Source organism: Ovis aries, chromosome 2, assembly GCF_016772045.2.
Source record: "Ovis aries strain OAR_USU_Benz2616 breed Rambouillet chromosome 2, ARS-UI_Ramb_v3.0, whole genome shotgun sequence".
Taxonomy (NCBI): domain Eukaryota; kingdom Metazoa; phylum Chordata; class Mammalia; order Artiodactyla; family Bovidae; genus Ovis; species Ovis aries.
In genome coordinates, this window is record NC_056055.1 from 11,616,057 (window position 1) to 11,637,299 (window position 21,243).

General features: G+C 36.2%; 1 protein-coding gene across 1 annotated transcript in view; it reads right to left on the reverse strand.

Annotated features, from left to right (window-relative positions):
• Nucleotides 1-676: 676 nt before the first annotated feature.
• UGCG (UDP-glucose ceramide glucosyltransferase) overlaps nt 677-21,243 on the reverse strand; it is a 38,450-nt gene continuing 17,883 nt past the window's right edge. The window contains exons 2-9 of the mRNA XM_004004013.5: nt 20,960-21,101; nt 13,098-13,200; nt 12,277-12,378; nt 10,642-10,754; nt 7,212-7,390; nt 4,740-4,826; nt 4,059-4,248; nt 677-3,227 (exon numbers count right to left, since the gene is read on the reverse strand). Coding sequence (XP_004004062.1) covers nt 3,057-3,227; nt 4,059-4,248; nt 4,740-4,826; nt 7,212-7,390; nt 10,642-10,754; nt 12,277-12,378; nt 13,098-13,200; nt 20,960-21,101 — 1,087 coding nt within the window. The 3' untranslated portion in view covers nt 677-3,056. The remainder of the gene's footprint in view (nt 3,228-4,058; nt 4,249-4,739; nt 4,827-7,211; nt 7,391-10,641; nt 10,755-12,276; nt 12,379-13,097; nt 13,201-20,959; nt 21,102-21,243) is intronic.

Below are 21,243 nucleotides of genomic sequence, written 5' to 3' on the forward strand. Positions count from 1 at the left end.
GGAGCCTGGTCGTGGCTAGTGTGCGGGGTGGCACGTAGTCTATTTCTCTCTGAGGTCTCCAGCAGTGAGGCCACTCCATTCGTTTGCTTGGATCTACCTTTCCTAGCCATTGGGTGGTAAGATCTCAAAGGCTGAGATCAGGTTGTAAGTGCAGGTGAGAAGAGACTAGAGGACCACTGAGTATTTTCTAAATGTTTTAATGGGCCAGGAATTTTCAAATCTGCCTGCACAGAGCAAAGAGCAGTGCTCAGGCTTCACCCAGAATAATTAAAACCAGACTTCAGAGGCAGGGCCTAGGCATCTGTAGTCTTTAAAAAAGATTCTTCAGGTGATTTTAACATTAGGCCAATACAGAAAAGCCTGACTGCCTGATAGCTCAGTTGGTAAAGAATCCACCTGCAACGCAGGAGACCCCAGTTAAAATCCTGGGTTGGGAAGATCCCCTGGAGAAGGGAAAGGCTACCCACTCCGGTATTCTGGCCTGGACATTTCCATGGACTGTACAGTCCATGGGGTCGCAAAGAGTCGGACACTAGTGAGCAACTTTCACTCATTCCCTCTCATCTCATCTGTAGCACAGGTAAATTTTCTTTGAATAATTCTGCTGTGAATGGTAGAACATGTTATTTATAAAAATATAAAAGACATGAAATAAAAATACATTATTGCTAATGTCTTGATTGTATTCAAATTTTTTATTTTTTGAAAAACTTAAGACAGTGATTTTAAATAATAAACATGGTATATTATAGACACTTTTTTTTAGACAGTTTATTAAATTTGGACTCCTACAGTTCTGCTGTGATGCTTTCTTCAACATGTATATAATTTCTTATCATTTTATCATCACTTCAAACTTGCTAATAAACAAACAATCGCTCTGTCTGCTTAAGTGAAACTTCATTGGAAGGAAATACTCCACTATCACATAAAAAACACATATACAGAACAGTCATTTATTTTAATATTTACAAACACAAGAAGTTTGTCCAGCCATTTTGGTTCTGCTGTTACACTGCCCATACTGAGATCAGCAAAAAACTAAGGAATAAGCAAGATTTCATTTCAGCAGTGCAAAAGATGGCATCAACCAAACTTCATTAAACAAAACCAACAAATCACAAACATGGTCAGCAAAATTCAGCTTGTATGACAATGACAAATAAATAGAGTGGGTCACAACTAGACTGGTTTGCACTGTGCAATTTTCCTCAGGGAACAATACTACCCCCCATTTCACATAGAAAGGAATATGCATCAAAGCCTTTGTTCATGAAGAAAATGCCCTTCAAACAAATTCATCATAAGGCAAAAAAAAAAAAAAAAAAAGAATGAAGCAGTTTGGCCCAGAGAAAGCTTGCATATATACACAGTATATACAGGTTTACCGATACACTGCAATTTAAACCATGTATATACTCACTACACAATTAAATGAAACTGGCTCAGTGAAGTGAAAAAGTATTCATATAAATATGTAGTTATTGCTAATAAGTGACACATTATGCTTTGACATGGAAACTGCAGAAACAAAAAGAAGAGTTTGAAGCTGCCATATTGCCAATGTCAGCCCTGCAGCAGGCATTCATACGGACAACATGCCATCCGTTCCTGAAGCAAAAGCAAAAAAATTCCACTACAATAAAAAAAGAGAGAAAAGCTTATGCACTGTCCCTTACATTTTCGCCTTTTTTTTAAAAAAAGAAAAAACAAAAACAAGTCCAGTTCACCACAAGCTAAGCACAACCTGACAAGCAGGTTTAGCGGCATGATGGGGAGAGAATAGTGAAACAGAGCATGCATTTACAACCGGAACTGTTCTAGTCTATTTTGTCATACAAACTGGAATACAAAAATCCAATTTAAATAAGACTAGACTAACAGGAATTTTAAAAAAAAAAAAACACACACAGTAGACTTAGTTTGATACTGATTAATTTTAAGAGTAAAACTCATTCTGTCCCCTCTTAATACTCTACTGCAATTTATTTCTTGGTGGCTAGAATATTTATTTACTTAAAAAAGATATTAAATACCTGTATCATGAAATTACATTCTTTTTAACAATAAGACAGACTGTGTAAGAAAATAGCTCATGTGTGAAATGTGTCTGAAATGCATTTTTCCTCACAACTATCAAAACATTCACTCACACTAAGACAAACCCCCCTCCCCCCAGCCCCTGACAAAAAGTTAAGGAAACATGGGGTGGGTCAGGTGAGGGGCAGGGAAGGAAAGATTCACCAGCACAGTGATTAACAATGGTTCAAGACAGAACCAACAAGAGTTGGTCAAAAAGATGCCTTCGAGACATGGCTACAATTAAAAACCAAACTCAACCACTTTTGGTTCATTGCGGTGAGACCGAAAAAATATTTCTCACAGATTCATATAAATACTAGACTCCAGCTCTCTTGTTATTATTACTTTTAAAGTTTTTTCCGTTTGTTTTTGCAAGGCCTAGCTATCGCAATTTATATTTGCTCTGCAACGACTACAAGAGGTAGGCATGAAGCATGAAAAAGTTTCTCAGTTAGTACCTCGTTGTGGGCGCTCCACTGCATAATACCTTTCACTTTAGACATGAAAAGGGATTACACCTTTTAGTCTCTTACCACCCCAACAAAGCTGCTGCCATCTCATACATGTTCTAAAAGAGTGTACTCACCAGTAAGAAACTTTCTCTACTGAAGGATACTGTCATCGTGTTTGTTGCAGAACATTCATTTATATATAGATTTATTTATATACTTTTAAAAAATAAATGACAACAACAAAAACCGAACCCAGGTTCCTAGAACCAATTCTCTTGATTCTCTACTTCCACAAAATAAAATATAACCATTTGGCCAAGACTACAGATGTGTTTTTTTTTTTTCTTCCTTTTTTTTTTCTTTTCACAGATGCAAGCGCCATGCAAAAATAAATTAAAGAACAGATACCAAAACATTTTACATGTGATAAAACTACTGAAGGTAGATTTTTTAAAAGTACTTATATAAAGATAATTTATAATACTTCTCTTTTTTCCTTTATGTACAGTCACAAAGCTGTAGTTATACATCTAGGATTTCTTCAGCTGTGCCTCCACAGCGCAGTCTGTAGCGACCAGTTCTCCAGCTTATCGTTGGGTCCCATAATGCAGACAAAAAAATGTATATTGTCATGGATTCACGGATGAACCAGGCTACTGCATAGTCAAGCTTTGAAAAACACAGCGTGCCACCCTAGGAAGTAGGAACATAAATAATTCACTGACTGATTACAGACCCGGTTAAAAAGTGAGGTACTTCTGCCTAACTCTGTAAAGACATCACATAAAATCAAGTTTGGGGCTTCCCTGGTGGCTCAGTGGTAAAGAATCTGCCTGCCAATGCAGGGGACGTGGGTTCGATTCCTGATTCCGGGGAGATCCCACATGCTGTGGAGCGATTAAGCCCGTGCGCCACAACTACTGAGCCTGTGCTCCAGAGCCTGGGAACCGCAACTACTGAAGCCTGTAAACCCGTGTTCCACAACAAGAGATGGTAATGCAATGAGAAACCCATGCACCACCCAGCACAGCCAAATGTAAAATAAATACATAGAAACTATGTCTGTATAACCAGCTGAAAGTTGAAAATTAAATTCCATTTTGTGTCCACATTCCACTAAGGAAACTAATGCTTAATTTGATTTTAATCTTCACTGGGGGGCTAAAAAATGGCTTTAGATAATGTAACAGTCATGTTATATTGGTTAAGAAAAATGTTCATTAGGAATAGAAGCAGTATTAACATAAACTGCTATCCTAACATATTTTAAGTTTGAAGACTTGTCAATTGCTTCAACATCATTTTTTTGGGAGTCTTAATGAAAGTGACTGTATAACTAGCTGAAAGTTGAAAGTCAAGTTCCATTTTGTGTCCATATTCCACTAAGGAAACTAATGCTTAATTTGATTTTAATCTTCACTGGGGGGCTAAAAAATGGCTCAGACATATTTTCAACTTTTTCTAAATCAAAACTATTTTAGTCCCACCAAATGATCTCCAACCTTTGCACACCTATCCACATACCTGGACACCCCTGAGTTGAATGTAGTCAAATATAAACCATGCCAGGCAATGACACATGAAAAATACCATAATATCCCATCTGAATACATGGTGGGCTGCCCATCCAATAATTAAACTGGCAACAAAGCATTCTGAAATTGGCTCGCAAATTATTGTAGCAGGAAGCATGTTAATTCGCAGTTTGGTCCACCTTGAAAAAAAAAAAAAAGGATTTTCTTTAAACAACAGCCTGATTACAAGACTAATCAATTTTTCTCAAAATGATCAACATTACATCCCATTAAAGGCCTTTTACATAAGCTTTAAAGAGTATTTAATGAATCACTTTTCTATATTTATTTAGTGTCTCAAAGAAAAATGTCTATAAATTTATTTGCATGGCCTATACTCTGATGAGTTAAGATCATAAAATTCCAGGGGTAAAAATGTTAGAAAATAGAGGTCAGCATAAAAAAACCGCAAAGTCTCAACATCTGTTTTTTGAAAGCTTACAATGGAAACAAAATATACTGAGACATTAACTTTATTTTAATGAAGAAGTTAACTTCTCTTTTCTGGAACAAAACAAAATCTGACTTTTCTTTTTTTTTTTTTTTAAACCAAGTTAAGACCATGTAAAAATACTCCTCATTCCCTTTTTCTTTTAATAAAGTATAAAAAGAAGAAAGCCAGCTGACTTACCTGATCATTCTGGACTGAAATTGAGAAATTGAATATGAGCCAGAGTTTTGCATTGCAACTTGAGTGGACATGGCAAACCTCCAACCTCTGAAAATTAAGACAGTTATAAAATGAGCTATGATCAGGAACACATACATGCAAGGATGACAGGTTATGTACTTATTCACTACTATAAAGGGTAAGCAGCGTTATTTACAGTAGCCAAGATATGGAAGCAACCTGTCAATCAACAGATGAATGGATAAAGAAGATGTTGTCCATACATACAATGGAATATTGCTTAGCCACGAAAAAGAATGAAATCCTGTCATTTACAACAGTGTGGATGGACACAGAGGGTATTATGTTCAGTGAAATAAGTGAGACATAGAAAGATAAATATTCTGTTATCACTTAGATGTGGAATTTAAAAAATAAATGAATGACTAAACAAAAAAGAGACTCACAGAGTTAGAGAACTACTGGTTACCAGTGGGGAGAGGGAAGGAGGGAGGGACAAGATAGTGGAAAAGGATGAAGATATACAGACTACTATGTATAAAATAAATAGGCAACAAGGGTATATTGAATAGAACAGGGAAATACAGTCATAATTTTGCTATAACTTTAAATGGAGTATAATGTATAAAAATACCGAATCACTATGTTGTACACCTAAAACTTTATAATACTGTAAATCAGCTATTCTTTTTTTTTTTCTTTTAAAGTGAGCAACTGCCAGTGTTTAGGGTGAGCCTCGTCCCAGGATAGCACCCTACATAGGGTGTATCATACTTAAACACATTTCAGTCATTACAGAAGCCCATGACAGTACCACTTAAAAACCGGAAGGAACTACAACCCCTCAGTTCACAGCTCAATAAACTTAAAATACAGACATTCTGAAAGTACTAAATGGAGTGGGGCCTGTATTTAACAGTCTCTGAACACTATTAACCAAAAAAAGGAGTAGTGGGGGATATGTATGTGAATATTCAAGAAGAAATATAAACCAAAAGTGGCATTCCATATCTCACGAGAAACAATATGAAACCACGGACCACTAACACCACCAGAAGATAAGTCTGAAAACATACTTCAACTTTTAAGATCACACCTTCAGTAAATTATCACACAAGGAAACAACCCCCTTTAAAAAAGCAAATGAGTGTCATTTTGTGATAGAAAAGTGTGATTAAGGCAATCATGAATCATTAGGTAGCTTCTTAGCAAAGTATCAAATAATCTACTGAAAAATTTCAAAATTTGAAATCTCATTCTTTAAATTTTCACCTACTGGCTTTATGACTGCACTGATACTTTTAATTCTTGTAAAACACATAAACATTTACATTCATAATAATGAAAATTTACAGTCACAGAGAAGCTTCAATTTAACTACTTCAAATCACATACATTTTTTAAGAGTTTAAATGTATTTATTTTATTTTTTAAATTGAAGTACAGTTAATTTACAATTATAGTTTTCAAGTGCACAGCAAAGTGATTCAGTATTTACTGGGTTGGCCAAAAAGTTCATTTGGGGTTTTCCCATAATATCTTACTATATATGTGTGTGCTAAACAGTAGGCCCTTGTCTACTTGTTTTATAAATGATGGTGGTGGTTTAGGTTGAACCAGGTCTTGTTCGATTCTTGTGGTTCCATGGACTGTAGTCCACCAGCTTTCTCTGTCCATGGGATTTCCCAGGCAAGAATATTGGAAGGGGTTGCCATTTCCTTCTCTAGTGGATCTTTCCTACCAGGGATCATACCTGCATTGCAGGCAGATTCTTTACCACTGAGCCACCAGGGAAGTCCCCTATTTTACATACAGTAGTGTATATATGTTAACCCCAAACTCCTAATTTATCTCCTTCTCCTGACCTCCACTATCCCCTTTGGTAAACATTAAGTTTGTTTTCTACATCTGTGAGTTTGATATTTGTCTTTCTCTGTCTGACTTACTTCACTCAATATGATAACCTTTAGGTCCGTCCATGTTGCTGCAAAAGACAGTATTTCATTTTTTTTTATGACTGAGTAACATTCCATTATACATTCAGATCACATCTTCATCCATTCATCTGTCGATAGGCATGTGAGTTGCTTCCATGTCTTGACTATTGCAAATAGTGCTGCTATGAACACTGGGATAAATGTATCTTCAGATTAAGACTTTTCTTCAGAAATATGCCCAGGAGTGAGACTGCAGGATCATATAATAACTCTACTTTTAGTTTTTTAAGTAAATTCCATATTGTTTTTGAAACCAAATTAATTTGAAGAATGTAGAGAAATTAGAACATTTATTTGCTTCATTAGTGTGTACCTGAATAATTAGTAGGAATTACATTCTAAAAGTATTAAACTATTCTGTACTTACTAGCAAAAAATAAAATAGCGCTTAATCCACAGGTTTAACAAACAGAAAAAGCCAACATAAGTTCGGAAATAAAAAATACAACAACCTAATTTAATTTAGTTTTCTTACCGGTCAGCTATTGCTTTGGCCATAAAGTAATCTTCAGCAATATACTGAGCAAAAGCTATAAGCCCTCCTGCTTGATCTAACACATCCTTTCTCATTAAACAAGACATTCCTGTCACACATTTGAAACCAGTGACATTGGCAGAGATATAGGACCTTGGATGAGAGGTTCCAAAATACACCTGCCAAGACAAAACCGGAAACATACGTGTACAATTAGAAGTTTACGTTAGAAGTATGATGTTTATAAATTCCTTTTCCTAATGAACTTAAGAATGATAGGGTGAACAGTCTATTATTCTTACATACACTACCTGAATAAACAGTGGTACAGAATAATGTTTACATATAGCAAGCAGTCAGTAATTTCTAATTTGATTGACTACTCTTGTTATTATCACTTTTACAAAGAAGTAGTATGTACTTCGTGGAGGGAAAAGTATACTTTATTCTCAAATAAATACTGTCTTTCCTAAAACTCCAAGATTTAAAGATTTATTGAAGTAAAACAATTTGGATTTAAATAACAGAGGTGAAAATATCACTTACTGATATACGATATTCATGTTTAATGTATCCTCTTTTCATACTCTTCACATAAATATACACACATCTACACACACAGGTATATGTACATATGTGTATGTGTACATGTATGCACGTGGCTATACACACACAACACTCACAGGTACATCAACCAAAAGAACAATCCTATTTCTTAATTTCTTTTCCTGTATATTTTTGCAGTTAGCTGTTTCCTGCCCAAGTCACAAAGCTCAAATTCCCCATTTTTCAGTGTGTTTTTCATAAACAGGGTGAACACTAATAGTCTCCCATTTTACTGCCCCTTTCATAACGTGCTTTGGAGTCATCAAAAGTGCAAACTGCTAAACTAATGGGAGAATAAAATGGTCATCCAAACTTACCCAACTTCTCAGATATAAAACCTATTTATTATTTATGTCTTAAATATGTTGCCTTTCTAATTAGTCATCTCTGTATCCTAGGGGGATTGGTTCTAGAAGCCCTGGACCAAAAATCCACCAATATAATTTTTGTGTATTATCTATATCTGTCAGATTACTTACCACACCTAATACAATGTAAATACTATGTAAATAGTTGCTGGCTCAAGGCAAATTCACATTTTGCTTTTGCAACTTTTTTTTCAAATACTTTGAGTCTATAGCTGGTTGAAGCCACAGATGTAGAACTCACAGATATGGAGGGCAATAGCACCTCGAAATGGAGAGAAGTGATCTTTCTTAACGGCAGAAATCACATACATGGCATAGAATAAGCTAATAATCACAGACGATTCAGAATGCGATTCTTCCTACCTAACCTATGCCCAGACTGGAATGAAGCCCTAGTATTTGTGGGATAGAACTGAACCAAACTTCTAAAACTAAAAGCACCTATCTTAATTCCTTAAGCAGTTATTGTGAGGTTTTAGGAATGAGGTGGGACTGGGCACTGTAATGAAGGCTCCCATGATTTCTTTATAGACTGGAATAATTCCTCGGGCCTATCTCCATTCACTTTAAGTAATGATGACTTTCAGGGATTAAACCTAAACTGAGGGAGTGAGTATATCTGGGAGATATCTATTATTGACATACATATCAAGTTGGATATTTCCAAAACAAAAGCATAACATGGAGCATAAGAATAAAAAGCATTTAATTTTAAAGTAACTACCTAGAGTTTCTTTACTAAACAAAAATTGTGGTATCCGGGCTTCCCCAGTGGCTCAGTGGTAAGCTCTGCTTGCAGTGCAGGAGATGCCGGAGACTCGGCTGGATCCCTGGGAGGAGGGCATGGTAACCCATCCCAGTATTCTTGCCAGGAAAATCCCATGGACAGAGGAGCCTGGCAGGCTATAGTCCATGGGGTCACAAAAGAATGGGATAGAATGGAAGCAACTAAGCATGCATACATGTATGATTCACACTGCCAAAGGCTGAATGCAAGTTTCTACGCTGTACCCTTTACCCTCAAATGATTGCAATTCAAAAGAATATAAATACAGATATGCTTCAGGTTGGTATATTTGGAGATTGAAACTGTATACCCTTCTGTTATAACATTAAGACAAGTCTTTTCTCCTAATGTTTAACAGTACAGGAATGGTGAAGTATAGGATACACTTACAGAACAAACTATGATTAAGCCAATAAAAATTACATTTATAAAATAATATTAATGATATGGGGAACAGTTTATGAAGTAACTAAAATAAGATACAAATTACTTTTGGTATAATCGCAACTTTGCTTTTTAGAAAGTAAACAGAGGGGGAAAAGTCTTAATGCTAAAATAAACTAATTTTTTAAAATAGAAACTTCCTCTAACTGGTAGGCTTCTGGGAGTGGTTTGTGTTTTGATTTATTCTGCTCATTATACTTCCTCCTAACTTATAGTTTCCTACACGTAAGTCTGTATATTGTTAAGCTGTGGAGTAAAAATGGAAAACACGAGTTGTTCAGATAATTTTAGAAATCTGTTGTAGAAGGAAATCAAGTGGATTTTACAGTGATTCATATGAGCAATTTTCCTTTTTTTTTGTATATACTGAAATACTTCATGAGACTTAAGATGCATAATTTGCAGACTGGATCTTTGAAAGAACTATATAACACATACTTTTATGTAAATCTGTAATCCGGAACTGAACTCAAGAATTGAAAGTAAGGACCACAAGGAAAAAGAATATACTGTGCTAAGCTGGTAATAAGACCACAAGGCATTTCCTGGGCACATCTGTTCCTTGCCAGAGCACAGGAAGTTCAGTTGGGAGGGATTCCGGGGCCCTAAGCATTTCTTCACTAATGAAAACAGCTGCTCTCAACTTGAGGCTGCCAGTACTCAGCAGGTGTGTGTGTGCTAAGTCACTTCCGTCGTGTCCAACTTTTTGTGACCCTATAGACTGTAACCTGCCAGGCTCCTCTGTTCACGGGATTCTCTAAGTAAGAATACTGGAGCGGGCGGCCATGCCCTTCTCCAGGGGATCTTTCCGACCGAGGAATTGAACCTGCATCCCTTACGTCTCCTGCACTGGCAGGTGGGTTCTTTACCACTAGCGCCACCTGGGACGCTCACTCAGCAGGTTAAAGCAGACTTAATACAGTTAACTTCAGGACTTCCCTGGTGGCTCAGAGGTTAAAGTGTCTGCCGGGAATGCAGGAGACCAGGGTTCAATCCCTGGGTCGGGAAGATCCCCTGGAGAAGGAAATGGCTAACCCACTCCAGTACTCTTGCCTGGAGAATCCCATGGAGGGAGGAGCCTGGTAGGTTACAGTCCATGGGGTCACAAAGAGTTGGACACTGAGTGATTTCACTTTCATTTTCAGGCACCTCAGCATAGCCTCAAGCTTCTGGGAGATTAGGGACCTGATTATACAAGCATATTATCTATAAGCATTGTACTTACCTGTTCTAAAGTAGCAGCAAAGCCCTGTCTGTCTGCTACATATGGCAGCCCGTGAACCAGCCCTACTTTTTCTGTCATTTGGTTAACCATGTCCGTGAGTGTGTCTGGAATCACTATGATGCAAAAGAAAAAGGTACAGAGGGAGAGGGGAAAAAAATTTCCTTTTAGTAAAATGCCCATGAATGTAATATATTCTGAGTTACTAAATTCTTAATAAATGTTTTCTTTGAATATAGGTCTAATAAAATGAATCTCAATCACTTTTCCGAGTAGAATAGAAATTTTCAAAAAGGGTAATATATGGTAGGGAATTTATTCTGGACCTTTGCAGGCTGTTAAATACCTAATATGTACCAGAGGTGGGAGGTATCTTGAAAACGTTAGCAGTCCTTGTTTCTGAACCTCCAGACTGGAGTAATGGACAATGTGTCCTAGTGGAAAAGGTACAGGAGCGGAAGTCCAAGGACCTCAGTATTCATTCTGGCTCCTGCATGGCAATCACAGGAAATGAGCCTCCTCTTTCTGAGAGTAGGAGATGTTCTTTCTCTTAAAACTGCTAATTAGAACTGAATGAGAATATACCTGATGGAGGTTTGTACACTGAAAACATAACAAATATGACGGTAAACAATTTAAGACAGCAAATGTGAAAAACAAACCTAATCTCTGACCAAGAACTGTTAGTCCTGTAATGATCTAATTAAGTCGAAGTGCCACATTTACTACTAATTTTCAAATTTTAAGCTGATAAAATTTAAATCATTGTCCCATTTCTAAAGAGAAAAAAAATCTCATATGATTTTACAGGTCTTCATTTTTATTTCCTTCAAGTGTTTAAGACTCAATCTACTGTATAAAAGTGCATTTGGGCCTTATTTATACAAGTCATCTAGTAAGTGCTTCTCAACTGCTGCCCTGCAAGTGACAGGTGGCGTGTTCAGAGACAGTTCTAATCATCACAACCAACAGAGATGTGCTACTGGTAGGGGCCAGGGATGCTGCTAAACATCTGCAGGACGTCTCTGACTACAAAGAAGTACCCAGACCCAAGGTGCTGAGGTTGAGAAAACTGAGGTATTAGAATATAATGGAATCATATGGAACACTGAAATTATAAGTATAAATGTTTTTAAAATCCAAATATACAAATTATAATTTCAATATATAAAAGGTGTCCTGCAAAAATCTGCTAAGTAAAAAGCCATGAATGTGTTCTAAAAATGCATGTAATTCCAGTAAAATATGTATCAATTAACTTCTGTCCCTTTGTATGAGATAGTATATTGCATATGCCACAGACAGATTAAAGTAAAAGATGAGTATCACTTGAATAAGAGAAAACTTAGACCCATGAAAAAGCTGATTATACCACAGTTGTACCACAACTGTTTTTTTTTTAATGTTTGGAATTTTCTCTTCAAAACGAAAGCATTTTCATATGTGTAACATTCTAGTTTAGCATAAAAAAACTTCAAAATTTTAGTAAGTATAACTTGGCATACTCCCATGAAATAATGATAAAATCACTTACTTTATTAGGTAAACTAATATGATTGATAAATGTATTTTCAGGTTGCTCTTGGCATTTTATTATTGAATGAATAATTTTATAAAATAAGTAAGAAAAAACCTTACCTCTTATTCCACTATCACAAATCCATATAAGATCATACTTCGCAACTTCATATCCTGGCATTAAATTATTAATCTTAGGATTAATGCCAACCTTTTTGCCACCTAAAATTTTAAAAGTATAGCAGTGAACAATTCATGCCATATTGAAAATATTCTCTATTATACATATACTTAGTAGAGAGAAGTGAAAAGTACTTGCATATTTAATAATTAAAACAAATATACTTTAACATCATGCTTCTTATTATTCATAACAACATATTTAGAAAAAAGTTATTCATTCTCAAAAAGAAAGCACATCATTTATCTTTGAAAATTCATTCGTTTCAGTTTTCTAATTCAGAGCTTGCGTTAACGGTAATAAACATCTAATAATAATAATTAATAAACATCTAATAGCAAGTATATCTCTAATGAGCGTTTAGAATAAGTCTGTAGGTTTTGGGGAAAATATTCTTTTTGCAATATTATAAGAATGAATTCTACCACTCAATCTCAATTATAATCAATGAGATATAGAAAAGGCCATAGATTGAAATTATTAAAGAAACAAAAATAACAGATTCTCATGTGTGGCTGATGAGTAAAACATAATCTGGGATAATTTTGTTAATCCTGATATGAAAAACAAAATTTGTATTTATAACTTGTCTTCTCTAAAGGATAGAAACACCTTTCACTATATCTAACAAATATGCATAAAGCAAATATGTTAATAACTTCAATGGTGTCTAGGACCCTAATCTATAGTTTAATGCAAAGAAGATTACTGATACTTAATATATTAAAGCAAAAAGGTTATTGTAAAATTTGTTACTTACCTATAAACAATCTAGCATCAACATTTGGATATTTCCCAAGAAGCTTCTTACACACATCAATGGCTGGATCATCATGGTCTTGGACACAGAGGAGTACTTCATACTAGTCAAAGAACATATTTTATGTAAATTAACCTCTTACAAAGATAATCACTTATTATTAGCATTTACTGGTGGATCAAAAAGCATTAAGAAAAACAAGCAATTGTACACACAAAGTTTAGAAGTTAAGAGAGTATTCATAATGGATGCAAACACTTAAGGGATTATCAAGTGTTGCTTTAACTGAGAGCAACTTCTCCAGAAGTGGCCTGTTTGCCAGCCAAAGAGAGAATGAAGAGATTGGCAGGGCCCACAGCTGAAGCATGGCTGGATTCCCAGCTTCTCCATGCCATCATCACTGAAAATCTACCAAATGCTCACAGGGTGGCCAGCAGTGTAAAAGCAACACAGAAAGCCAGAGAAATGAACACACCCTTTGTTGTCTAGAAGCCTTGTCTCTGAACTTACTATTATTTTATCAAAGTGCTAAAAATTACATATCAAAGACCATTATGATACATTTAAAGGGCTTTCCCAAACTCTCTCAAGACAAAGTGAGATTAGATTTTCTGTTGAATAATTATTTTCTGAAAACAGAATCTGACTTGATTAAAAATGCAGGGATTCCCAGGTAGCTCAGTGGTAAAGAATCTACCTGCCAAAGCAAGAGACACAGGGGACACAGGTTCCATCCCTGATTTGGGAAGATCCTCTGGAGGAGGAAACGGTGACCCACTCCAGTATTCTTGCCTGGGAAATCCCCAAAACAGAGGAGGCTGAGGGGGTTGCAGAGTTGGAAGCGACTGAAAGCACACACACGTGCACACACACACACAGAGGTACGCACGCATCCTCCTACGAGCATGCTTAGCCTTTTAACTATGAAAACACCCAGGATTTAATTTTGCTCAGAGCTATGTTTACTCTGACAGTAAATTACGGAAGTCATTCCTTAGCACTTGGCTGGCTGTGTCAAAACCATCCTGGGACAGTTTTTTTCCAAAAAGAGAATACTAGGCCCCATCCTTAAACTTCTGAATCAGAATCTCTGAGGTGATACTGACACATAACCAGGTTTATAAAATCCTGAGCTCTAAGTTACCATTTTTTTGTAAACTACTAAATTTTTTCTAAAGTGTTTGCTTTCATACATAAAGATGTTCCTGTATTAGTGTGCGGGCTATGTATTCTAAGCGGCAACTTTTTTCAAAAGTGGTGATAAATTCACACTGACTCTAAAGCAAATTTTCTACCAAACTCTCTTTCTAAGATAGACTGAACATTTTTAAGCAGAGGAGGAAAGTTAATTATGTCCACGAAAAAAGATAACAAAGTTATATGATCTAAAAAATACAAAGGTGGCTCAGCGGTAAAGAATCCATTTGCAACGCAAGAGATGCAGGTTCAGCCCCTGTGTGGGTAAGATCCCCTGGAGAAGGAAACGGTGACCCACTCCGGTCTTCTTGCCTGGGAAATCCCATGGACAGGGGAGCCTGGTAGGCTACAGTCCATGGGGTCACAAAGAGTCGGACACAACTAAATAACTAAACAAACAGTAGCATACAAGGCAGAAGGTAATCGGAAGGCTTGTTTGCTTTAGTTCCATTGATAAGCATACACAAGTAAAAAGTGTGGAAAAAATGCATACAGTGCCTTGAGTGCAAAAATTAATTACTGTTTGCCTAATATACATTATCTCAGCAAAAAGTGGCGGCATAGAATTTAATAGATGAGCACTTAAGGACCAGGACTAAGGTAAATGAAAGTTTAGCTAACAAGGTAAGATTTTTTTTTTCAAGTGAAAAAAAAAGTTTTCTTAATATTTTAAGTAGAGGGGCAAGCAATGTACGCTTTCCTCATACTTCCTATCTGTAGTTATTACACATTCCATCCAATATCTACCTTCATGATGACTGACCAAAATTACCACCTGAGAGGTACTGAAATAACTAAGCAATTTTACAGCCACTGGTCTCCAGAAATCACATAAACATCTGAGAACAGGATGAGCATCATTCCTGCCACACCGTAAAATTTCTTCAAAGGTTGACTCTAAGTCCCACAATACGTCAGCCACCTTCCCAACAAAAAATTTTTGCTTGAACCTCCAAGAGGCAGTGACCTTAATGATGAAGATTAGAAAGGTTAAGTGGCTTCCCGGATGGCTCAGAAGGTAAAGAATCCACCTGCAATGCAGGAGACAAGAGGAGATTCGAGTTCGATCCCTGGGTCAGGAAGATCCCTCAGAGGAGAAAATGGCCTGGGAAATCCCACGGACAGAGGAGCCTGGAGGGTTACAGTCCAAAAGGTCACAAAGAATTGAACATGACTGACCACACATGCACACACGCAAGTGACTTTTCAAAGAGTGTAAATAACGATTCGCTTTCCTACTACAGTGAGCCTCTCAGTCACACTTGCTGTAAAGAGTTCATTGTTTTTTCAAACACTGCATAGTTTTATGCTTTTAGAGTTTATGCTGTTATACAGGTGTTTTAAGTGAATATAGTGAAAGAAAATGTTTACAAGTAATACAACTCCATAAGATAGTATTAAAAAAGCTACTTTCAGCTATTTCCCCAGCAAAAGAAAACCCTGTAATATAGCACTAGATATCTGCTTGATGGGAAGATAAGGGCTATAGCAGGTTGCAGCACAACTTTTTCAGAAGTATACAGTGTGAGTATAAGTAAGGGAGGTGCGTGTGTCTATCAGCCATTCAGTCAGGTCCAACTCTTTGCTACCCTATGGACTGCAGCCCACTAGGCTCCTCTGTCCTTGAAATTGTCCAGGCAAGAATACTGGAGCGAGTAGCTATTTCCTTCTCCAGGGAATCTTCCCAAATTCAAATGCAAGATTAAGAATTTTTTAAAAATTGATTATACATCTTAAACTTCACTTCAAATGAAAAATAAATACCTCCTTATTAGCCAAAAAAGGCAAATGAAATTCAATTTACATCATCTGAAAAATGTTCAGACTCTTATTAAATAACTTTTGCTTTGTTGTTTCTGATATCGAAACTTAAACCAAATTGGAGGTAGGATTTCAAGTTTTCTCTGAAGTGTTAGACTTTAACCCGGAACCTTCACTTTCAGCTCCGTGTTTGAGCTCTGGGTTTGACACAGCCCAAACATGTAATTTGCTAGGAATCTCTGTATTTGAATAGTTAAATCATGCCAACTATACTGCAACTGGTAAACACAAGATAGTAAGTTGGTTGAAAGTTTTCTTAGCTGACACAAGAATAATTTTTCAGATATGTTTATACTATCAAAAGAACATAAACGCACGGTCAAAAGTAAAGCATTTATTAAAAATATTATACTTTAAAAATATTTTAAGAAAACATTTATTTTATAAATCTGAAAGAAATACAAGGCATAGTAAATTCCACTATAAATGGGCACAGTAATAAATATATAAAATCTAGAAATAATCCCAGAATATTGTAGATGAGGTTAGCCTCATCTTAGTAAGCTTTCTATACAAATAGCTAAACTAAATTTCCCTTTTGCTTTTCAAACAGTGAAATGACTGAAAGGCTAAGTCCAGGAAAGGTATAGACAATCTGTAAACTGCAATTTGGTCCTTTGATATTTAAGAATGAACTATCTGAAACTGCAATAATCATAAATGTTACTCCCATGAATAAATTTAGATGCATAAATGATGCTCAATTTAGATATATAAATTAGTATTAGAAAAGTCTCCTCACTGATTCAGTCCTATAGATATTAGGACTAAAAACTCTGTACTGTAGTAAACCACATAAAATATTCTCTTAAAGTAGAAAAATATTAACACATATTAATCAATTATATTGCATATCAAGTAGGAATATCTTGAACCATTTATAAATAACTACACATGCTTAAAGAAAAATGTTATGATGATATTTAGATTACAGCAGAATATAGTAAGTTCTGTTACAGGATGGACTTAGACCCCAAATGTCTAGAACAGTCTCTGCCACTGAGTAAATAATGAACTATTTGTTAATACATCTGTCCTAGGGTAACTTTTGAGTGAAAGATAGATGCTTCCTTTGAGTGAAGGGAAGATACCTTGTAAGAAAATTGCTCTGAATTCAAAGTTGTGACAAGTTATTATTACAACTTACTTACTTTCAAGAACTATATAGTTTATATAATTTTTCAAATTTATCTGGTAAATTTCTAGTCTTTCAAACTTAATAGTTTTATTACATGTATTATGCTGATCTTTCAATAATTGAACCTATTCTCAATCTTTAAAAAATTTTTATTGTCATCATTAACAATAAAGAATCCAAGTATGGCACCAGACTTTCAAATCTGTAAACCCATGTCCTATTTACAAAAAAGAAAACAAAATCGCAGTTACCATAACCTCAATCTGTTAATAACTCTGATCATTGCCGGGAGCCAGCACGAGGAATCCCGCCCGTGGCAAAGGTCATGAGGTTAAGGGGCCCAACAGGCAAAGGCGAGTCGGGCCTTAAGGGAGCCTCGCTGGATCTGCTCGTGCATCTGCCCCCAAACCAGAGTCTGCCTGCCTTACCGCGTTATGCTTTCACCTACTCTTCCGACATTAACAGGGGCTATCCCCGACCACCTTTCTCTGGAAAATTAACTTAGAGCTCCAGATAATAGTCTCCTGCATATAAAAGGAGTGTCTCAGGTCAAACCTCTCTGCTGGCAGACTAGCCTGTGTGACAGGATTATCCACACTCTTGCTACTAGGTACATGATTGTTTACAACCTCTCAACCATAAACAGCACAGAGAGTTTGGAGTATTTTGAAAGTCTTAGTTAGTATAGGGTTTTTCTAAAGATAAAAATTATGTTGGTGAAGGGTTTCATTGCTGAGTTAATGACTGCCGCCAGGCCTCCATATCTTTAGGCACCTGGGAGTATATTAATCGATGTAATTGGAATGTAGAAAAAGAAATATAGTAGTTTTGATGTTAGCAATACTAGACTTTTGAGTTAATGAATTTTCTCTTTTGTTATAGATCACTGTACTGCTCTTTCTTTGTTATAAATCATTGTGTCCTTCCTGTGTAAGAATGTAACTTTATCACTATTTTAAGACTAAATAGACCTTAAGGGGAAACAAGTTTTCTGATTGATTAACCTTTATCAATAGAAAGAAAGGTGGGGCCATAAAATGTTAATCGGTCTCCAGACCAGAAGACACTGTGAACAAACGTAAGACCCTTGTAAAAACAAAGATATGCTGAGAACACATTTATCTCTATGTACAACTAAAAGTATAAAAATGGACCTGGACAATAAAGAAACAGACCAGTTCCTGGAAAGACTGGTTTCCCCCGTGTGGTCTTTTCTCATTCTCTTCTTTTCTGGCTGAATTCCCATCTGGAGCATGGAGGCTCGCCAAGCCTACTAATTTTGCCTGGGCTTCTAAGATCTGAATGGGGGGGCACTTTGTGTTCCCACTCCTTCAGGAGACCGGGAAGACACCTGTGGCCTACGTAGGTGGTGCAAACTTCTTGTCTCGCACTTTTATTGGTTTTCTGCGTAAACCAAGTTATTCAGCCTCTTTTCTCCACTAATTTTCCTACTACACTATTCTTTCCTAATCTCTCTTTATATTTCTAATTAAATAGTTCTTTCTTAGGACGCTGACTCCGTCCCTGCTTTGAATTCCCTGGATCCACTGGGGCTGGACCCCGGCAGATCATTAATTTTAAAATTCTTCATATGGCCGGAATTTACTAAAGTAAAGCCATCAGGCCACTTGAGATGCAGATTACTGCATCTTCCTGATATGGCTGAACTTCCCTCTAAATGCTTTCTTTTATACTGATGCCAAATAAATAATCGATTTTGTGAAAAATGAGTTTTATTTTTTATTATTATATTTTTCTAAGAAAAATTTTCCCAAGGAATAAATATCAATATAAGGTAGCTTTATAAGATATTTAACGCACAAATATCTTATAGGGCACTTAGTATAATAACAGTCTCACCAAACTTTAAACCTAGAAATTCAGAACAAGTATCAGTAATAAACCTTTTTGCATATGTCTAAAACTAAACAAAATTTTAGAATTTCATGTTTTATATATATTGTGTGTGTGTGTGTGTGCTCAGTGGCTTCAGTCATGTCCGACTCTTTGTGACTCCATGGACAGTAGCCCGCCAGGCTCTTCTGTCCATGGGATTCTCCAGGCAAGAATACTAGACTGGGTGGCCATGCCCTCCTCCAGGGGATCTTCCCCACCCAGGAATCGAACCTGCATTTCTTGCTCTCCTGCATTGTCAGGTGGGTTTTTTTTAATCACTAGCACCACCTGGGAAGCCACATATATATTTCCAAATGGCCTATGAGGTTCCACATCAAATTAAGAGAGAAAAAGAGTTACATCTAGAACAAAAATATTTCTGTACTTTTGGAAAACAATGTTTACATTTGACAAATAGAGAATATTAAAGTCTGCTGGGCTTGGCAGTTATACAAATGTTCATTTCATGACTACATGCCTCCTTGATGACACAAACAACTCATGCTTCACACTCAGATTTGTGCAATTTCAGTGGTTTAATTTGTCACTGGTAGAATATTTGCCACTGTGCTCGGTCTTTTAAAAGCAAATAAAATGCTGTGAGATCAACATTTTCCTTTAGAGTGCAGGTACTCTGCACTTTTGCTCTGTTTTCTAAATGTTCTATTTACACAACTAACAATTCTTTTATAATTAGAAAATAAAATTGTGAACTAAAAAAGAATAAAAACAATCTCTTGCATATAATATTGTGCATTTTTGTAATGTGTCCAAACAAGTTCCTCCTTAACCACATAAATGCCTTAATGACATAATTAAGTGGAAAAGAACTAAGTGACAAAAATCTCAGTGAAAAACTCGAGCTCTGGAGAGCAATACAACTCAATACAATACAATACAACTCCAAATTGTATTTAAAAAAAAATCCTCATTCAGAAGAATAAATTGATTATTGATTCATCCCACATGTTCATAATTAATGGATACATATGTTCCTGGGGTTATTTTAAGAAACTCTTTAAACCCACAGCTAACTTCAGAAACTATTTAAATATCGTATTATCTTGATATTATCAAATATCTTGTATTATCCTACAAGAATGGTGACATAAAAATTTCTTAACTAAGTTTCAAGAGTGGTTGAATACAGAAAGGGGAAAGGGTTGGATGACAGTTAAAAAATTGAAATGTGAGATTAAGTTCCACAAGGATAAATGCATATCCTTTTTCATTTTCACTGCAACTCTCATGAAGTAAGATTTTTACACTCAAACTAACAATGTCTGAGTTCCAGGAGCTTTACTCGGGGATTTCAAATTCATTCAGATCAGGGGGATTCCCTGTGGCTCAGACAGAAAAGAATCTGCCTGCAATGCAGAAGACCCAGGTTTGATCCTTGGGTTGGGAAGGTCTCCTGGAGAAGGGAATAGCAACCCACCCCAGCATTCTTGCCTGGAGAATTCCATGGATAGAGGAGCCTGGTAGGCTACAGCCCATGAGGTCGCAAAGGGTCCGACAAGATTGAGCAACTAACACTTTCACTTTCAATTCAGATCGACATACGGGTAGTTAGAAAAGGAATTAATACCCCTTCCTCAATCCCATTTCTGCCCTGTGACAACTACTACTATTATTACTATTACCACTACTATTAATACTGCTAAAGCATAAATTTGATGAAGCCAACACCATTATAAATTTTTAATAACTTCACCTGATGCCGTGTCAAAATTCCTCTGTGTTTACTATAAGTTAAAAAGAAAAAAAGCTATGGTTCAGTGCATTCCCATGAGTACAACAGTGCACTTACCTTGGGATAATCCAATTCAAAGAATGTTTCCAAGTTGTTGATTAGGTTAGGGTCTACTCCTTTCAGCGGTTTCAGAAGAGACACCCCTGGCAGCTTGCTATATGGCTGTTTGTCTGTTGCCTTCTTGTTGAGGTGTAATCGGCTAAAAAGCAAATGATACATATATTAACATACATTTCTAGAGAATGTCTTAGTGCCAAATCTATATAAAGTATGTATCAAGCTACCAATAAATTACTGAATTCTAAATTTAAAAAAAAATTAATTGGCAGCTTTTTAAAGGG